Source organism: Amblyraja radiata, chromosome 19 (assembly GCF_010909765.2).
Source record: "Amblyraja radiata isolate CabotCenter1 chromosome 19, sAmbRad1.1.pri, whole genome shotgun sequence".
NCBI classification, from domain to species: domain Eukaryota; kingdom Metazoa; phylum Chordata; class Chondrichthyes; order Rajiformes; family Rajidae; genus Amblyraja; species Amblyraja radiata.
Genome location: NC_045974.1, coordinates 23,522,519 through 23,540,186, shown reverse-complemented (window position 1 = coordinate 23,540,186; position 17,668 = coordinate 23,522,519). Strand labels below are relative to the sequence as shown.

The window sequence follows — 17,668 nt, the reverse complement described above, 5'->3', positions numbered from 1 at the left end:
TAACTACCATAAACTGGCCTGTTGTGATGTGAGAACAATTAAACCAGTCAATAAACAATTTTGCCAGAAATACAATTTGAAAATGAATGACCTTAAGTTGACTTTCATACTATAGTTTTCTATAGTGATTATGTTCAAATAGCAATAAGCAGACAAAAACACTTGTAAATACAATATGGTATAACAAGTAACTGCATATGTTTTTTATAGCAAAGAAAGACAAAATGCTGGAGTACTTCAGCAGGTCAGGCAGCATCTTGGGAGAACATGGATAGGTGACGTTTCAGGTTGGGGCCTGTCCTCAGACTCTTAAACTTTATACTCTAAATTTTGGACTTAAACTTTATTTTTATCTTTAGATTCATAAACCAATTCAAAAGATTAATTAGGGCTGCATGGTGGCACATTGGTATAGTTGCTGCCTTTCAGCGCCAGAGACCCGGGTTCGATCCTCACTACGGGCGCTGTCTGTACGGAGTTTGTACGTTCTCCCCGAGACCGCGTGGGTTTTCTCCGGATGCTCCGGTTTCCTCCCACACTCCAAAGACTTACAAGTTTGTAGGTCAATTGACTTTTGTAAAAATTGTAAATTGTCCCTAGTGTGTAGGATAGTGCTAGTGTATGGAGTGATCGCTGGTTGGTGTGGACTCGGTGGGCCACAGGATCTTTATCCACGCTGTATCTCAGAACTAAACTAAAACTTCAACATTCAGTTTGATGGCACTGAGCCATGGTTGCTATTTGCTTGGAATATCAAGGATTTTGATCTTTCAACATATCCCAGCAGAGAATTTGGCCGACCAGTAGGCACATGCCTTTGCACTATTCCTGATGTTGCAGTTGTAAGCATTAGTTTAGATGATAGCACTTCACGTTCCAACAGCGATCACCTTCCAAAATACTGTATTTGCTGCCAAGTCCTGAGGATGTGAAAGGTGCAAAATAAATGTATCTTCTCTAATCCAAAATGGACGTTCCTACCAGTGGGAGAGTCTAGGACCAGAGGCCATAGCCTCATAATAAAAGGAAGTACCTTTAGAAAGAGGATGAGGAATTTCTTTAGTCAGAGGGTGGTGAATCTGTGGAAGTCATTGCCACAGAAGGCTGTGGCGGCCAAGTCATTGGGTAATTTTAAGGTGGAGATTGATAGGCTCTAGATTAGTATGTGTGGTAAGGGTTATGGGGAGAAGGCAGGAGAATGGGGTTGAGATAGAAAGATAGATCAGCCATTATTGAATGGCGGGGTAGACTTGAGCCGAAAGGTCTAATTCTGCTCATATAACTTATAATCTAAAATAATGAAATTGTCTCGTGGAATTCCTACCCACGAAGGACTAACAAACACTATCCACACATGTGCACAAACACATGGACTCAAAGGGCGTATGAAGGAATTGCAGATGCTGGTTTACACCGATGATAAGTTGCAGATTATACCCAGTCAGAAAAATACCCCAAATGTCACTTATTCTTTTTCTCCGTGTAAACTGCAGGCAGCTAAAGGTCTAATAATTAATTTCTAACAATTATATTACAAAAGGGGAAAGATTTAATAGGCACCTGAGGGGCAATTTTTTATACAAAGGGTGGTGGGTGTATAGAAGAACTAGGTTCCGGAGGAGGTAGTTGAGGCAGGTATTATCTCAACGTTTAAGAAACATTTAGACCGGTACATTGATCGGATAGGTTTAGAGGGATATGGGCCAAATGCGGGCAGGTAGGACTCGTGTAGTTTGGGCATGTTGGTCAGTGTGGTCAAGTTAGGCTGAAGGGCCTATATCCGTGATGTATGACTGAGGTACATGGATAGGAAAGATTTAAAGATATATGGCCCAATGTGGGCAGGTGGGACGAGAGTAGATGGTGCATTTTGGTCGGCATGGGCAGGTTGGGTCAAAGGGCCTGCTTGTTTCCACACTATATTACTCTATGACTGTTATGGAGTCAGAGAGTCATGCAGTCATGCATCGGCTCAGCCTGCCCACACTGACCAACGTATCCCATTTACTCTAGGCCTACTTGCCTGCATTTGGCCCATATCACTCTAAACCTATCCTATCCATGTACCTGTCTAATTGCTTCTTGAACATTGTGATAATCCCTACCTCAGCAACCTCCTCTGTTATTGTTAAATACATATATTTAATAAAAAAAAGTGTTTGGCTTGATCATTTGGATCGTGTAGGAGAACAAAATCCAACTAACAATTGAACTAAGAATGTGATGCAAGTGTCTTAGCTCCCTGCAGTCCTGCAGCATAAACATGTTGTGTTGGTGCTACCACAAGACTGGGCTGTGTATTTGACCATTATAATGATCTTAATGTCAGAGAATCTGTTTTAAATGTTGGTGTTTATGTTTTAAAGAGTCTTCACCGACCATCCGTCAACCCGTTCACACCTGTTCTACATTATCCCACTTTCATATCCGCTCCCTACACACTAGGGGAAATTGACTATTAACCTACAAACCCGCACGTCTTAGGGATGTGGGAGGAAACCAATGCGGTCACAGGGAGAATGTGCAAACTCCACATAGACAGCACCTGAGGTCAGGATTGAGCCCCGTGTCTCTGGTGCTGTGAGGTGGCATCTCTACCATCTAGTCAAGTCAAGTCACATTTATTTATATAGCACATTTAAAAAACAACTCTCGTTGGCCAAAGTGCTTTACATTTGTTATAAGAATAGCACAACAAAACAAACTACATACATATATACATGTAGCCCTCACTCAGAGGACGTCAGGAAAGGCTTGGGAGTATCGATAAGTCTTTAGTCTTGACTTAAAAGAGTCGATGGAGGGGGCAGTTCTGATGGGAAAGGGGATGCTGTTCCAGTCTAGGGGCTGCAACTGCAAAGGCGCGGTTGCCCCTGAGCTTATGCCTAGACCGTGGGATATTCAGCAGCCCCAAGTCGGCTGATCTAAGGGGCTTGGAGGTGGAGTGGTGGGTGAGAAGACTTTTTATGTAGGTGGGGGCAAGCCCATTGACGGCTTCGTAGACATGGAGGAGGATCTTGAAGTTTATACGGAGCCGCACAGGGAGCCAGTGGAGAGAGGCCAGGATCGGGGTGATGTGGCCCCTTTTTCGGGTGCCCGTCAGGAGTCTCGCTGCGGCGTTTTGAACCAGTTGCAGGCGGGACAGGGAAGATTGGCTGATGCCAGTGTAAAGGGAGTTGCAGTAATCTAGGCGGGAGATGAATGTGTGGATGATCTTTTCCAGGTCATCAAACTGGAGGAATTGTTTTATTTTAGCTATCGTCCGAAGCTGAAAGAAGCTAGCTTTTACCACGGCATTGATTTGTTTGTCGAATTTCAGTGCTGAGTCAAATATCACGTCAAGGTTTTTGACGTGAGGTTTGAGTAGTGGGGTAAGGCTTCCAAGGCTGCCTGCTATCATTTTGATTGAGTCCGAGGGGCCGAGAAGGATCACCTCAGACTTACTCTCGTTTAGTTGGAGGAAGTTCTGGGCCATCCAACACTTTATATCCTCGAGGCAGTGGGTAAGGTTAAACAGATTAGATTGGTTTTTGGGCTTCAGGGGGAGATGGGTATCGTCTGCGTAGCAATGGAAGGAAATGCCGTGCCTTTCAATGACTTGGCCTAAGGGGAACATATACAGGGAGAAGAGAATGGGGCCAAGGATGGAACAGTGTGGAACCCCACAGCAGAGATTAGCTGGGGAGGAGAATGAGTTGCCTATGTTAGTTGAGAAACTCCTACCTTTGAGGTAGGAGATGAACCAGCTCAGGGCAGTGCCATCAATACCACCCCTGTACCGGAGATGGTCAATTAGGATGGTGTGGTCGACAGTATCAAATGCTGCACTGAGGTCAAGAAGGAGCAGGATTGCACAGTCGCCGGAGTCAACGGTGAGTAGTAGGTCATTGTGTACCTTCAACAAGGCAGACTCTGTGCTATGGTGAGCCCTGAAACCTGATTGGAAAGTTTCCAAGATAGTGTTTTGGTGAAGGTAAGGTATAAGTTGACTTAAAATTATCTAGTTTCAGGATGTTTCATCAGTGCCATTGGAACTTCTCCAAGAGAGTATAACCTAGTTCAAAATACATTTCCAGTGCTATGGAGTCATGCAGCGTGGAAATTGGCCCTTTGCCACAATTTGCCCACACTGACCAACATGCCCCATCTGTACTGGCCCCACCTGTCTACATTTGGCCTGACCCAAAATATTTTGTGTCTTTCAAAAGTAAGATCTTTTTTTGTGATGCAATCTGTCTTGCTTTTGTCAGGTGCTGTCTATGTGGAGTTTGCATGTTCTCCCTGTGACCATGTGGGTTTCCTACCACATCCCAAAGACGTGCGGGATTGGTGCATGCAATCTCATTCATGAGTTTTTTTTAGAAATCAGCAGTGATTTTTGAGAAATCAGATTTTTAGAAATCAATTGATCATCATTTCTGAGGAGCTTCACACATGGCTGGGCCGAGGGAGACATTTGATAGGCTCGGGTTGTTTTATATCTGATGTTGGGGAAAGAATAGTGAAGGCTAATAACTAGTAAATAGTGATGTGGATTGTGCTCATGTGGTGACAGGGAACTGCAGACAAAGCCTAAAAGTAGAGACATGGAATGCAGCAATGTCGACACCCACGTTTCAGGAACATCACTCATTCATTATGTTACAGTGTGCGCCCATCGTTGTAACAGAAAATTGGATCTACTGTCAATTAAGTTAGACTTGTGGATAGTAATTTTATTCTGTAATCAAGACCTAGTTTGTTACCTAATTAAGTCTTTCTGTAGCCTCCATTCAGTAATCAAGACCTAGGTTTACTGTTAATCAAGTTCCTGTGTCGTCTTGTTTAAGAAGGAACTGCAGATGCTGGAAAATCGAAGGTACACAAAAATGCTGGAGGAACTCAGCGGGTGCAGCAGCATCTATGGAGCGTAGGAAATAGGCTGAAACCCAAGCGGTCACAGGGAGAACGTGCAAACTGAAGGAGGGTTTCGGCCCGAAACGTTGCCTATTTCCTTCATTCCATAGATGCTGCTGCACCCGCTGAGTTCCTCCAGCATTTTTGTGTACCTCCTGTGTCATCTTGTCAGCTGAGAATATAAAAGCTGTACCAAAGGTGCGCTCAGCAGGTCAGCCTTGACTGGTCTCCTGGCGTGCACCAGTTTTAATAAATGCCTGTTACTTCGAACACCAACTCCACGTGGCCTTTCCATTTGCTACTACAGTTCTGCTCATTGTTTTGGGGTCAGTTTGCGACTGGAGTCTTTAAGGTGAGGTTGCAGAGCAAGAGGGATGAGAGGTAGACGTGTGGGTGTGAATATTCATCATAACCAATGCAAATCAAGAACCTGTCAATCTCTACTTAAAACCCAATGACTTGGGCTCCACAGCTGTCTGTGGCAATAAATTCCACAGATTCACCACCCTCTGACTAAACAACTTCCTCTCCATCTCCATTCTGAGGCTGTGCCCTCTGGTAATAGACTCTCCCACTATGGGAAACATCCCGTCCACATTCATTGTGTGGATGATAGCAGAATACAAAAATAAATCACTGTCAAGGTTTATAGGTCTGAGATAAGCTTGTTTAATTTATAAGGTGACTTGGTGGTTGCAAAGGGGAGCACTCACATCCTTGGTCAGAAATTCCCTACACTGAGCACGACATTTACGCCTACACTCCAGTGTGGAGCAGAGGGATGGATAGGATAGGTTTAGTGGGATCTCCGTGGATTGTCACCTTGTCGTGGTAGAGAAGCTTGTGTGGAACTGAGATCCTGAGAGCGATGCCGTCTGGAGCTATGCTCCTGGTAGGGCCACCCATGACGGTAAGATCAAGGGGGTGGTATCTGACAAAGAGCAATCCAACCAAGACCTCAACGGTGGAACAGGCCGAGGATGATGGCTGACCTTTGTGGAGCACAACGGCTGGGGAGGCGGATGAAGGATGCAGCAGAAAAAGGTCTCCGGTCGTTGGACTCCATGCCACTGGATTGTGACCCAGATCTGTCAAGGACTGTGGGGTGGCTGTTTGTGCACCAGTCTCCCCACATTAAACAAAGTAATGCACAGGCGTCCTCCATATAAGGAATAACACCCTGGAGACACCCATGGTCAGCCATGACCGAAAGGGGCCTAAGAAGTGGGATATGGGCCAAGCGCATGCAGGTGGGACTAGTGTGGATGGGGCATGTTGGTCGGTATGGGCAAGTTGGGCCGAACGTCGAATCTATGATTCTATGAGTGTGGGTTCTTTATGATGTCCTCATCTGTACTCTCCTGTGGATGGAAAATATCTTTTTCCACTATGTTCAATTAAAGTAGGAAGTTGGTCCAGTTTCAACCAATATTTCTCAGTCAATGTCAACAAGATGGAGTACTAATTATTACTTGTCAGAGTATGCTCTTTTTCATGTAGAAATGAAGAAATGCAGATGCTGGTTCATACATTAAAAAGATACAAAGTGCTGGAGTAACTCAACAGATCAGGCTGCATCTCTGGAGAACATGGATAGGTGATGATCGGTTCGAGACCCTTCTAGTCTGAAGAAGGTTCTCGATCTGAAATGTCACCTATCCATGTTCTCCAGAGATGCTGTCTGACCTACTGAGTAAAGGGCCTGTCCCACTGTACGAGTTAATTCAAGAGCTCTCCCGAGTTTAAAAAAAAAAATCAAACTCGTGGTAAGCACATAGAATGTACGTAGCAGGTACGTCGGAGCTCGGGACGTCTCTTAGCGGCTCGTAACGCTAACGGCAGGTACTCGGGAAACGTGGCAAGCTCGTGAAGGCTCGTGAAGATTTTTCAACATGTTGAAAAATGTCCACGTGAGCCCCGAGTACCTACGAGCAGCTATTACCGTAATTTTCCGAGTTCGAATCAGGGGAAACTCGGGAGAACTCTTGAATGAACTCGTACAGTGGGACAGGCCCTTTACTCTAACACATGGTAACTACACTTCAAAGGTGGTTATTTAGACTGAAAATGCTTTGGAACTGCTTAGATTCAAGAAAAGATCAATCATAAAGGTTTTTACTTTGCTGTGGTTTATTTATTCATACACATGGTCTGAAAGTGTTGATGACATTTTGAAGATTTAATATGTAGCATACTAACAAATGAAAAGAAAAGATCGTTGTTATCTTCTATTTGGATATTATGTTTGAGTCTCACTGATTTATAATTTCTAGGTTTGTGTTCTAATGCATATCATTTCCTACACCAATGTTGATTATAACCAGTACAATCTCAGCACTGTCAAGATTTAGAGTTAAAGGATTAAATTTACTCTTACAGTATTGGCTATCGGTGTAAATAATCTAGGAGTCTACATTCTTGGTCAATGAATGGTGACTCTTGGGACTAGTGTAGCTGGGACATGTTGGCTGAAGTGGGCAAGTTGTGCTGAAGGGCCTGTTTCCACGCTGTATGACTCTATGACTGAATATCATAGAATGTGTTGGTATGGAATATTTTGCAAAGTATAACTCAAATGCTGATGGGCATATTTCCAAATACAACAGAAAATGGATGCCCATCTCGCCCTCTAGAGGGCATTTGTTTGGAGATTTTTTTTGGCTGCCCCTTGGCTTTCTTGGTAATGAAAGCCCTCGTAAAAACACTAAATGTTGTTTCCTTTATCCTGTATCTGTACACTGTGGACAGCTTGAATGTAATCATGTATAATCTTTTTATTGGCTGGATTGCATGCAACAAAGGAGCTTTCCCCTGTACCTCGGTACACGTGGCAATTATAAACGAAACTAAGAGTAAAGTTATTTTTCGAGATAGTTGAATGCGTTTGAATAAGTGAGTTAATTATTCCTCGAAGTAGTGCTTTACGTTTGAGGTATATTGGTCTGTTTAAATGATGGAGATATATTCTGGCACAGCTTGTGGTATTTAATTCCATTCCTTGATTGTTGAGGATCATCCAATTTGACTTTTTAATGTATCATAATAGTGGCACAATAATCTGCTTTGTACTTTAATGTGATGTGCTGCATCCTCGAGATTGTTTGATTATTTAATTTGCTTTACCATTCATTTTGAAAGCATTATGCACGATTATGTTGTTCTTGATTGATGTAATTTGTTTCTTAAATGAGTCTTGCAAACTAATATTTTTTAATTATTGTCATTTAACTTTGATGCATAACAAATGTGGTTATGATGCTTATTAACGAGAATATAATCATTACAATAATTATTGTAAAAACAAAGGATTTAATTAAGATTTAGTTCCACTTTGCATTCACATTGATTTATTTGGAAGAGAAAAAACTACTTGCAACTTGCCAGTCCCAAGCAGTCTGCTCCTCCATCTCCAGAAGTTGCAGACTACAATTTATAAATGTCTCAAACGTCCAGCCTAGTTTTGCTGCAGTAGGAATTCTGGTTGAACTGGCTTAAATGATGTATTGAAAAGCAGAGACACTGGGTCTTTAGAGTTTGAGTATAAAACACAGATTTGAACTCCACAACCTACTGTTCGTTTAAAAAATTGAATGCCATCAGGGTGGTTATTGATTTTTTACGTTCCAGAACAGTAGTGGCGCTGCTGCAGAGTTGCTGCCTTGCAGTGCCAGGGACCCGGGTTCAATCCTGACCATACGGAGTTTGCACGTTCTCCCTGTGACCATGTGGGTTTTCTCAGAGTGCTCTGGTTTACCCCCACATCCCAAACACTTGCACGTTTGTAGGTTAATTGGTTTCTGCAAATTGTCCCTAATGTGGAGGACAGAACTAGTGTAGGGTGATCGTTGGTGAGTGCGGATTCGGTGGGCCAGAGGGCTTGGTTCCGCAGTGTATCTCCAAACTAAACTAAACTAATCTGCTGAGATGTCTGGTCCAGATTATTGAGTTTGACAAATGTGCCACTTAGCACAAGACTGAATGCATTGGCAATTTCTTGGGTAAGGTTTCATACAATGGCTAAAATCAATATCAATTATCTAATATATTCTTCACAGTAATTTGATATTATTTCAATGTTTCCTTGACACCAACACTTAAACTGAATATTACATTTGGTACTCAGTAGCAATGTAGCATGAGTTATCACTTTATTTTCAAAAAATCACACTTTTTATACACACTGAGCTTATAAAACACAATTTAACAATGCATTAAAAAAATACAGTTTATCGCGTTAAAAATTAGACCTTAATACTGAGTGCCCCATCCAGACTAATCCAGCTCTTCCTTAAATATACATAACTACTGAACCTTGAGACCAAAATTATCAACAATTGCAATACAGGGTAATTTTTAAAATATTACCAGCAATTAACAACTGTAGCCTGAAGAAGAATTTATTAGGAAAGAGTGAAAACGATCCCGACCCGAAACATCACCTTTTAGTTTTCTCCAGAGATGCTGCCTGACCTGCTGAGTTAATCCAGTTTTTTACGTCTATCTTTGGTAGAAACCAACATCTGCAGTTCCTTTCTACACAAAAGGGTTCCCTTGTTGAATGACACATTCCGGTTAAAACTGCAGAAGGTTCAAAGTATTTTTATATAAACGCTACACATCTAGATATTCATCTGGGAGAATTAAAGCGGTTACCTCAGGTTCACTAATGATCAACTCTTCTTCATAGTCATACAAAGTACTTGCTTCCTGATTGACATAGTCGAGATCTTCAATGTGATCGTCAGGTAATAATTGTATTTGTTTCAACTTTGTTCTCTTCTCATTCCTTGCAGGAGCAGCAAGAACCGCCTCTAGGAGCAGAAATCCCACCAGTATTTGAAGAGCAAAGGTCTTCATTCTTGAATTCTTGAAGAAATAAATGGTACCGTTAACACTTCTTTAAAAGGAAGTGCTTTTTTTTTTAAGTTTAAAATCCAAGAGTAATGGATTTGCTTGTTTATTCTGTGGAGATTCTCTGTCCTCCCAGTTCCATTAGATTATGATCTTTTATTAATAAAATTGACATGCCTTGACATAATAAATACATTCCAATCATAAAATCTATTACAAACCAAATACAACCAAATGCTAGTTTACTCAAGCAAGTGAATTCAAATGAAGTCTTCCAGTAAATATGCCCCTCAGATTACATTTCAGCTTGTGGAGACTACCAATTTGTTTATTTTCCATATGAAAGCAAGTCTGTGTATAGACTTTCACTAATCATGGCTACATGAAATTCCTTTGGGAGCTGACGACTGTGGAGAAACCCAAGGATTTCACACTGGTTTCCTTTTTCAGTCGTCTTCACATAAACTGTGCAGTCAAACCGTAAAATATTGAGGTTGACTTTGTACAGTGATACTTTGTGACTCTTATTTGTCAGAATACCTACTGTGGCCGAGGTTCTGTAAATAGAATCAAAGTCTGAACACGCTACCTTAGATTCAATCCGAGAAATAGAACATTCCTTTAAATTTGATCAAAAATGGGAAATGGATAATCCGTGAATGGATACGATCTTGCTGATGATTGTATACTGATGAGCAACAAAGCCTTCAGCCCCGGATCATACAGCAAGTGCTGGCCATTACTATTTAGGTCTTGGTGGAAACTTATATTAGAAACTGTGATGTGCACTCCATTTTAAATTTACTCAAGTATAATTTTAAATCCACTTTTACCTTTTTCATAGGTCATTGGATTCACTTGTGGAATGGGGTTTTCAAATTAAATCTTGTGATAAATTAAAGCTTCTTCAATTGGAGCTGGAACAATCTCATTTTGAATGCTGCTCACTATCTCAGCCTTATTTTCCTTGGCTAGGTGAAGCTCTGCACATTCTCCCCTGAAACAGTCTTCTCTCTGTGATCCCCTTTGCTGCAGTATAGAATTTAGTAAAAAAAACTTAATATACAGCAAAAATTAAAAGCAGTTTCCTTTTCCATGTTTGAAAAGATGTCCACAATATCAGCATTGTATCTGCCTTACAAAAGTTTGGCCTTCTTTGATCCATTGCCCTATAATCATTCCTTCTGAAGGATTCTAGATGGTGAACAGTTTGATTAAAATTTGCAATTGCGTCATCAGCACTTTATAGATTGATCTGTAGTTTTATGCAGATGTAATCCAATAAGAAAAATGGAACTGATTTAGATTCTATAAATGTATTGAAAGCCCAATACTCACCCTCAGTTGATATCTTCTGAAATGGTCCACTGGCAAAAAGTAGAGAAAATGATGGCGAAATTCAATACCATAAGATGAAGCTACATTTATGAGATTCAGGGGCTTCCCTTGAATGAACTGCAGCTGGCTTTGCCCACTGTGTGCGCTGCTGCAGCTATGGCTGTGTAGACTTTGTGACACAGTGTTTACTTTCATGTAACCTAATACTACCTCTGCAAGTGTCTCAGGGAAAAAAAACCTGCACACAAGACCCTGAGATTTCCAAAAGGTTTGCAGTCTAGGCTAGGGAAAGCTTTGCGAGTGTCGCACAAGCATTTTCTGTGACAAAGCTTAGAGCATCAGTGTCTCAGAGACTATTTTGCAATCAAATTAACAATCAAAAATGAATTTTGTTGATGATTGTATACTGATGAGAAACAATGCCTTCAGCCCTGGATCATACAGCAAATAAAGCCCATTATTATTTGGGTCTTGATGAAAACTTGTATTAGAAACTACGATGTTCGCTCCATTTTAAATTTACTCAACTTTAATTTAATGAAGGGTCACGACCCGTAACGCCACCTAGCCATGTTCTCCAGAGATGTTGCCTGTCCCGTTGAGTTACTCCAGCACTTTGTGTCTTTTAAAAAAAATGTACGCACATTCATGTCATAGGAGCAAAATTAGGGCATTCGGCCCATCAAATCTCCTCCAACATTCAATCATGGCTGATCTATCAACCCTATTCTCTTTGCTACTCCCCATAGCCTTTGACACCCTTACTAATCACGAATCTGTCAATCTCTGCATTAATAATACCCAATGATTGGCCTCCACAGCCATCTATGGCAATGAAATCCACAGATTCACCACCCTATGTCAGTAGCTATTTTATAACATTACCCACGCTACTCTGATTACATAAAAGCTGCTTTTTCAAATCATGTTATTCGTCCGTAACCATATATAACCATAAATAGACACAAAAAGTTGTAGTAACTCAGCGGGACAGGCAGCATCACTGGAGAGAAGGAATGGGTTCTCTTCCTTCTCTCCAGAGATGCTGCCTGGTCCGCTGAGTTACTCCAGCTTTTTGTGTCTATCTTCTGTTTAAACCAGGATCTGCTGTTCCTTCCTATATATATATCCCATGTTTTTCTTATTGACATACTCTCCTCTCTCTCTTAGAACGTCTTAATAGACTTTTGAAATGCAAATGACTGAGCATTGTAAGTGGACCAACTACAATCAAAATTAATTCATGGTTTCATATTAAGGTTGATTTACTGATTTTTGATAAAGAATGTAAAGACAGTGCTGGCAAGAAATTCCTCCCACAATGGCAGAGTCCAGCGCAGGAGTGAAAAAGGTAAAGTATTTGTACATGAATACTTGTAATCTCCTCACATAATGAACTAGTCCGTTTTTGAACGCCGAAGAAACTAAAAAAGGCTTAGAAAGTTCGGAATGTCCTCAGTGATTTTCACCAACTTCGGCAGATATGCCGCAAGAAGCATTTTATCGGGATGCATCACAGCATGGTTTAGGAACAGCTCCATCCAAGACCAAGACATTGCAATGTTGTGGACGCAGCCCAGACCATCACACTAACCAACCTCCCTTCCATTGACTCCATCCACACCTCACACTCGGCAAGGCCACCAGTATAATCAACGACCAGTCTCACCCACCGGTCACTCCCTCTTCACCCCCCTCTCATCAGGCAAGAGGTACAGAAGTGTGAAAACGCACACCTCCAGATTCAGGGACAGTTTCTTCCCAGCGGTTATCGGGTAACTGCAGCATCCTATCACCAACTAGAGAGTGATCCTGACGTACTATCTACCGCGATGGAGACCAGCAGATAATCTATAATAGGACTTTACTGGCCTTTATCTTGCATTTAAACATTGCTCCCTTTATCCTGTATCTATAACTGTGGGTGGCTTGATTGTAATTCATGTATAGCATGCAACAAAAAGTTTTTTCGCTGTACCTCGGTACAAATGAGAATAACAAACTAAACTAATATTAGAAAACAGGTGCAGGAGTAGGCCCTTCGAGCCAGCACTACCATTCAATATCGTTATGGCTGATCATAGCTTGGGTGATAAGTACATAGATGCTAGGCAGAGAACATCTTTAATGAGGGTAGGTTTAACTACTTCCCTTTGCGTTCAATGTTACTACTATAATAATAATAATAAATTTTATATTTAATGGGCGCCTTTCATACAAAATCTCAAGGACACCTTACATAGTAAAACATATAATCGGAGTAAAACAAGTAATTAAAGACATCACAATGACACAAATTAAAAACAGAATTCAATCCAAAAACAGAAAATCAAAAACACAGTGTGACTATCACCATTGTCAATCCTTTGTCTTGTGGGTCACGTTTGACCCTACATTTAACTGGACCAGCCACAGAGCCTATGGTTACAAGATCAGCTCAGAGACTGCATGCCCTGCAGTAGGGTGTTTGTGTCTCTCCAAAAGCATTTCTTCTACCAACAAGGCACGAACAGTGGTTTGACAAAGTGCTCCCGAATTATGTTTATCTGAAGCTATGGCAAAAATGAATTGAAACTCTCCATTCACAAAAATGCTTGGGAAATACACGCTAATAACTCCTTGGGTATTGTGTAGGAAGGGACTGCAGATGCTGATTTATACTGAAGATGGACACAAAATGTTGGAGTACCTCAGCGAGTCAGGCAGCATCTATGGAGAAAAGAAATAGGTTACGTTTCCGGTCGGAACCCTTCTTCAGGCTGAAAGTAGAGAGGGGAGGTAGGAAAAGGCCAGGACAAATCGGGGCTGGCAACACATGACCTTGGGAAGGATGGAGCCCACAATGGCCCATTGTTGGCTGGGGAAGAGGTGGTAACACAGGGATACAAGGATGCAAAGAGTGGAACTGGTTAGATGACTATGGCGGGGGAGGAGGGAGGGTGGGAATGCAGGAGTTACTTAAATTGAAGAAATCGACGTTCACAACCCAGAGATATAAGCTGCCCAAGCTGTTCCTCCAAATTATATGTGGCCTCACTCTGACAGTGGAGGAGGCCAGGACACAAAGTCCAGAATGGGAATGGGAGTTAAAATGTTTAGCAACCAGATCATGTAGGCCAAGGCGGATTGAGCGTAAGTTTCTCCAGAGGTGCTGCCTAACCCCTGAGTTACTCCAGCACTGGACTTTTAACCACCCAGTATCTAGATAAATGTAAATGTTAGGGTGGCATAGTGAGACAGTGGTAGAGTTGCTGCCTTACAACGCCAGATACAAGGGTTCCTGACTATGAGTGCTGTCTATACAGAGTTTGTACATTCTCCCTGTGATCACATGGGTTTTCTGCTGGTGCTCGGGTTTCCTCCCATATCCCAAAGACGTACAGGTTTGTAAGTTAATTGGCTTCTGTAAATTGTCCCTAGTGTGTAGAATAATGTTAGCGTGCGGGGATCGCTGGCCGGCAGAGGCTCAGTGGGCCGAAGGGACTGTTCCCACACTATCTCGAAAGTCTAAAAGCCTGACAGGGCAGACACACAGCTCTGTCCTGACTGCTCAAGCACCTTGGAAAGTTCACTGAGTTTGCTCAGACTTACAAAGAGTTATTTATCTAGCGTTTAGCTGCTGACGTTCTCATTTTGTGGGCACGATGGCAGTGAAACCACTGCCAATACTCCATGAGCATCCTTTTCAGCTGAGGCAGGGCAGGGTCTGCAGCAGTGCCTAAGGCTGCCACACTTGTGGTTTAAACCCCCCACTGCACAATCAAGCGCATGATTTGCCATTGTACTCAGAATCTGACATGAGAAAAAAAGTCATGTTGAAATCATAACACTTTCCCATATAAAAGCGTCTGCAGATGCTGGAATCTGGAGCGAAACTCAACCTGTTCAAAGAACTAGGCAAACACAAAGTGCTGGAGTAACTCAGCGGGTCAGGCAGCATCTCAGGAGAACGTGGATGGGTGACATTTTGGGTTGGGACCCTTCCTCAGATTCAATATTGGAGACGGGATAGTAGGGGGTCCTCACTGGGAGACGAGGACACCTTACCAGAGCAAAATGCCCAGAGGCGGAGGAGACGGAGCTCAACATCAAGGCTGGCCCGGGAACGCTGCCCAGTATGTAACATGTCCAGACCAGCTCCCCAGCAGTCCACCGAGAACTGACCTCTGAAGTCAAACAAAATCTCTCAGGCATGACAGACGAAGTAGTATTCCACAGCCAAATGGGAAAACGGTGTGAGACGCAACATGCCAGAAATATACTGGATTATGTGTCAAGAGAACAAGAACTTCATCAGTAACCTGAAAGAATTCTCAGTGACATTTTAAGGTGTGACTTTGTTCCATTTAGTCATAGCATGGAAACAACCCCTTCAGACCAACTTGCCCACGCCAACCAATGTGTGCCATCCACACTAGTCCCCACATTGCCTGTATCCCTCTAAACCTATTATATCCATGTACCTGTCCAAATGTCTTTTAAACTTTATGGAAGTACCTGCCACCCTTGTTATTACATGATGCCAAGCAAAACCAAAGCATTTGCATGAAACGCACTCAGTCGCGAGTAATTCATGGAGTTTCCTCATAGACAGTGCAGGTCGGGATCAAACCTGTGTCTCTGATGCTGAGAGCCAATGTCTCCACCCAGTGCAACACCTTGGATGATTTTACTTCGGAGTCACGTGAGTGACTACGTGAAGAGCCTGTTCAGCACGCATGCGCGACATTGCGTTCACGCAGGCAACAGCGACGCAGCGGGAGTCAGGCGCTCCCGCTACAGTTTAAAAAAGACAGACCATCAGGTAAGTCTACTCTGAGTCGGTTTTTCTTGGCAAAGGAGAGTTTTTGCTTTGTTCCAACAGCTAAGAAAAATGAACAGAACAAGGCTCTCCAAGAAGCCTGTCCCCCGTTCGACTCCAACGGAGGAGCGTTCCATCAGTGGGGGGCAGGAGGCGGTAGGACCGCTAACCCAGCGCTCCGCCATCCCCGACACTGAGCGCTAGTGCCTGAGCAGCGGACTGGATGTAAAGCCACTAAGAAGACCATCCGGCTGGTGGTTTCCGATTCGTCGGATGGGTACGTCTCACCGCCGGCTCGGGGCAGAGACAGCCGCCTGAGTCGCGTGGAGCGGCTCGTGGAGCGTATGCTCCAGCGAGACGTGCTTCGTGAGGAGCAGTTTCGTAGTGGGAGTCCAGGCACTCCCTCCACAGTGCCTCGTGCACTGGCCATCGCTTCCCCCTCATCCGAGGACAGCTGTGGCGACCAGGGCTGGGCTGGTCAAGAAGAGGGGTTAATGGCTGAAGAAGTCGGGAGTATGCCAGGGGTACAGGAACAGGAAGAGCTGCTGGGTGTGGTGGACCACTACGTGGCAGCCCCACGTGAAGGACGGCCACTAGAGTCAAAACTAGCGGCCAGCATTAACCACCTATCCAACAGGCCCCTACAGGAGCAGGTGGTTAATGAGGTCTTAGAACAATATTCGGCTCCTGAAAATTGTGAACCGCTCAAAGTGCCGGCTGTCAACAAACAAATCTGGGGGCACGCTGGGTCAAATATTCGAAATCAGGAACTAAAACTTCAGCGGATCCTCAGGCTCCTGACGTCAGCCATCACCTCATTTGCTCGTTATGTGGATGGTACAGAAATGACCACAAACCAGCAGGACACCCTCGCACTGCTGTGCAATACTCAATACCGCAAGGAGATTATAAGACCTGCCCTCAACCCGAAATTCGCGGGGTTGTGCAAAACTCCAACCATTGAGTCAGATACACTGCTCTTTGGCAAAGACCTCACCAAAAAAGTCAAAGACATGGAGGAGGCTTCCAAAACTTTCGGCCTCATGAGGGCAGGCCCCGGGACGAGCAAAACCAAAACCACAAAACCCAAGCGGCAGTACCCCATCGCGTCCACCAGTCGACGTCTACCCTATGGGACTGGTGAAAGCTCGGGGTCCGCATATCACCACCGGAAGCCTTTTTCAGGCCAAGGCCCAGAGCGGACCCCATGGAAAATGCGCCAACCCCAAACCTCACCAACACGTCAGACAACGCACAAGACTCATCATCCTGCGAAGAAGCAGAATAAACACCCATAACCATGGAGGTAGGTGGGTCTTGTTCCTACCAGCATATAGAAAGTAGGGGCGCTATACTAACAGGGGGGAAATTACACCTGTTTAAGGAAGCATGGGAGTCTACCACGAGTGACAAGTATATACTCAATAGCATTCGTGGATACAAAATACAGTTTGCACTAGAAAAATTGCCACCAGTTCAGCATTCACCCCAGAGGGTTTTTCCCTCTCAGTTAAAGAAAAACTAGAGGGACAAGCTGAACTGGTGAGACTAATCACTAAGGGTATCATTGAAAAAACAAAACACTAACCCTTGGAATTTGTGTCTAATATCTATATTACTAAAACTTTGTTCTTGACCGCTTTTCCCGATCTGTGCTGCGATTTCCGAGAGAACGCCACCACCTACGGCCGTCATTTTTGGCCACCTCGCTCAGAGCCCTACTCTGCCGCATGTGTGCCGAGGATTTTTCCCGTCGATGAAATATGACCGAGATATTAATGT

General features: G+C 43.4%; 1 protein-coding gene across 2 annotated transcripts in view; it reads right to left on the bottom strand.

Annotated features, from left to right (window-relative positions):
* Positions 1-11,310, bottom strand: part of epyc (epiphycan) — a 29,359-nt gene extending 18,049 nt beyond the window's left edge. Inside the window, exons 1-2 of one of the 2 annotated variants that reach the window (XM_033038035.1) lie at positions 11,086-11,310; positions 9,550-9,762 (exon numbers count right to left, since the gene is read on the bottom strand). In XM_033038035.1, the coding sequence (XP_032893926.1) occupies positions 9,550-9,762; positions 11,086-11,280 (408 nt within the window). In that variant the 5' untranslated portion in view covers positions 11,281-11,310. Of the gene's footprint in view, positions 1-9,549; positions 9,763-9,968; positions 9,993-11,085 lie in introns of those variants that run through there. The other variant, XM_033038036.1, reaches the window with a different exon arrangement.
* Between the last annotated feature and the right edge of the window lie 6,358 nt (positions 11,311-17,668).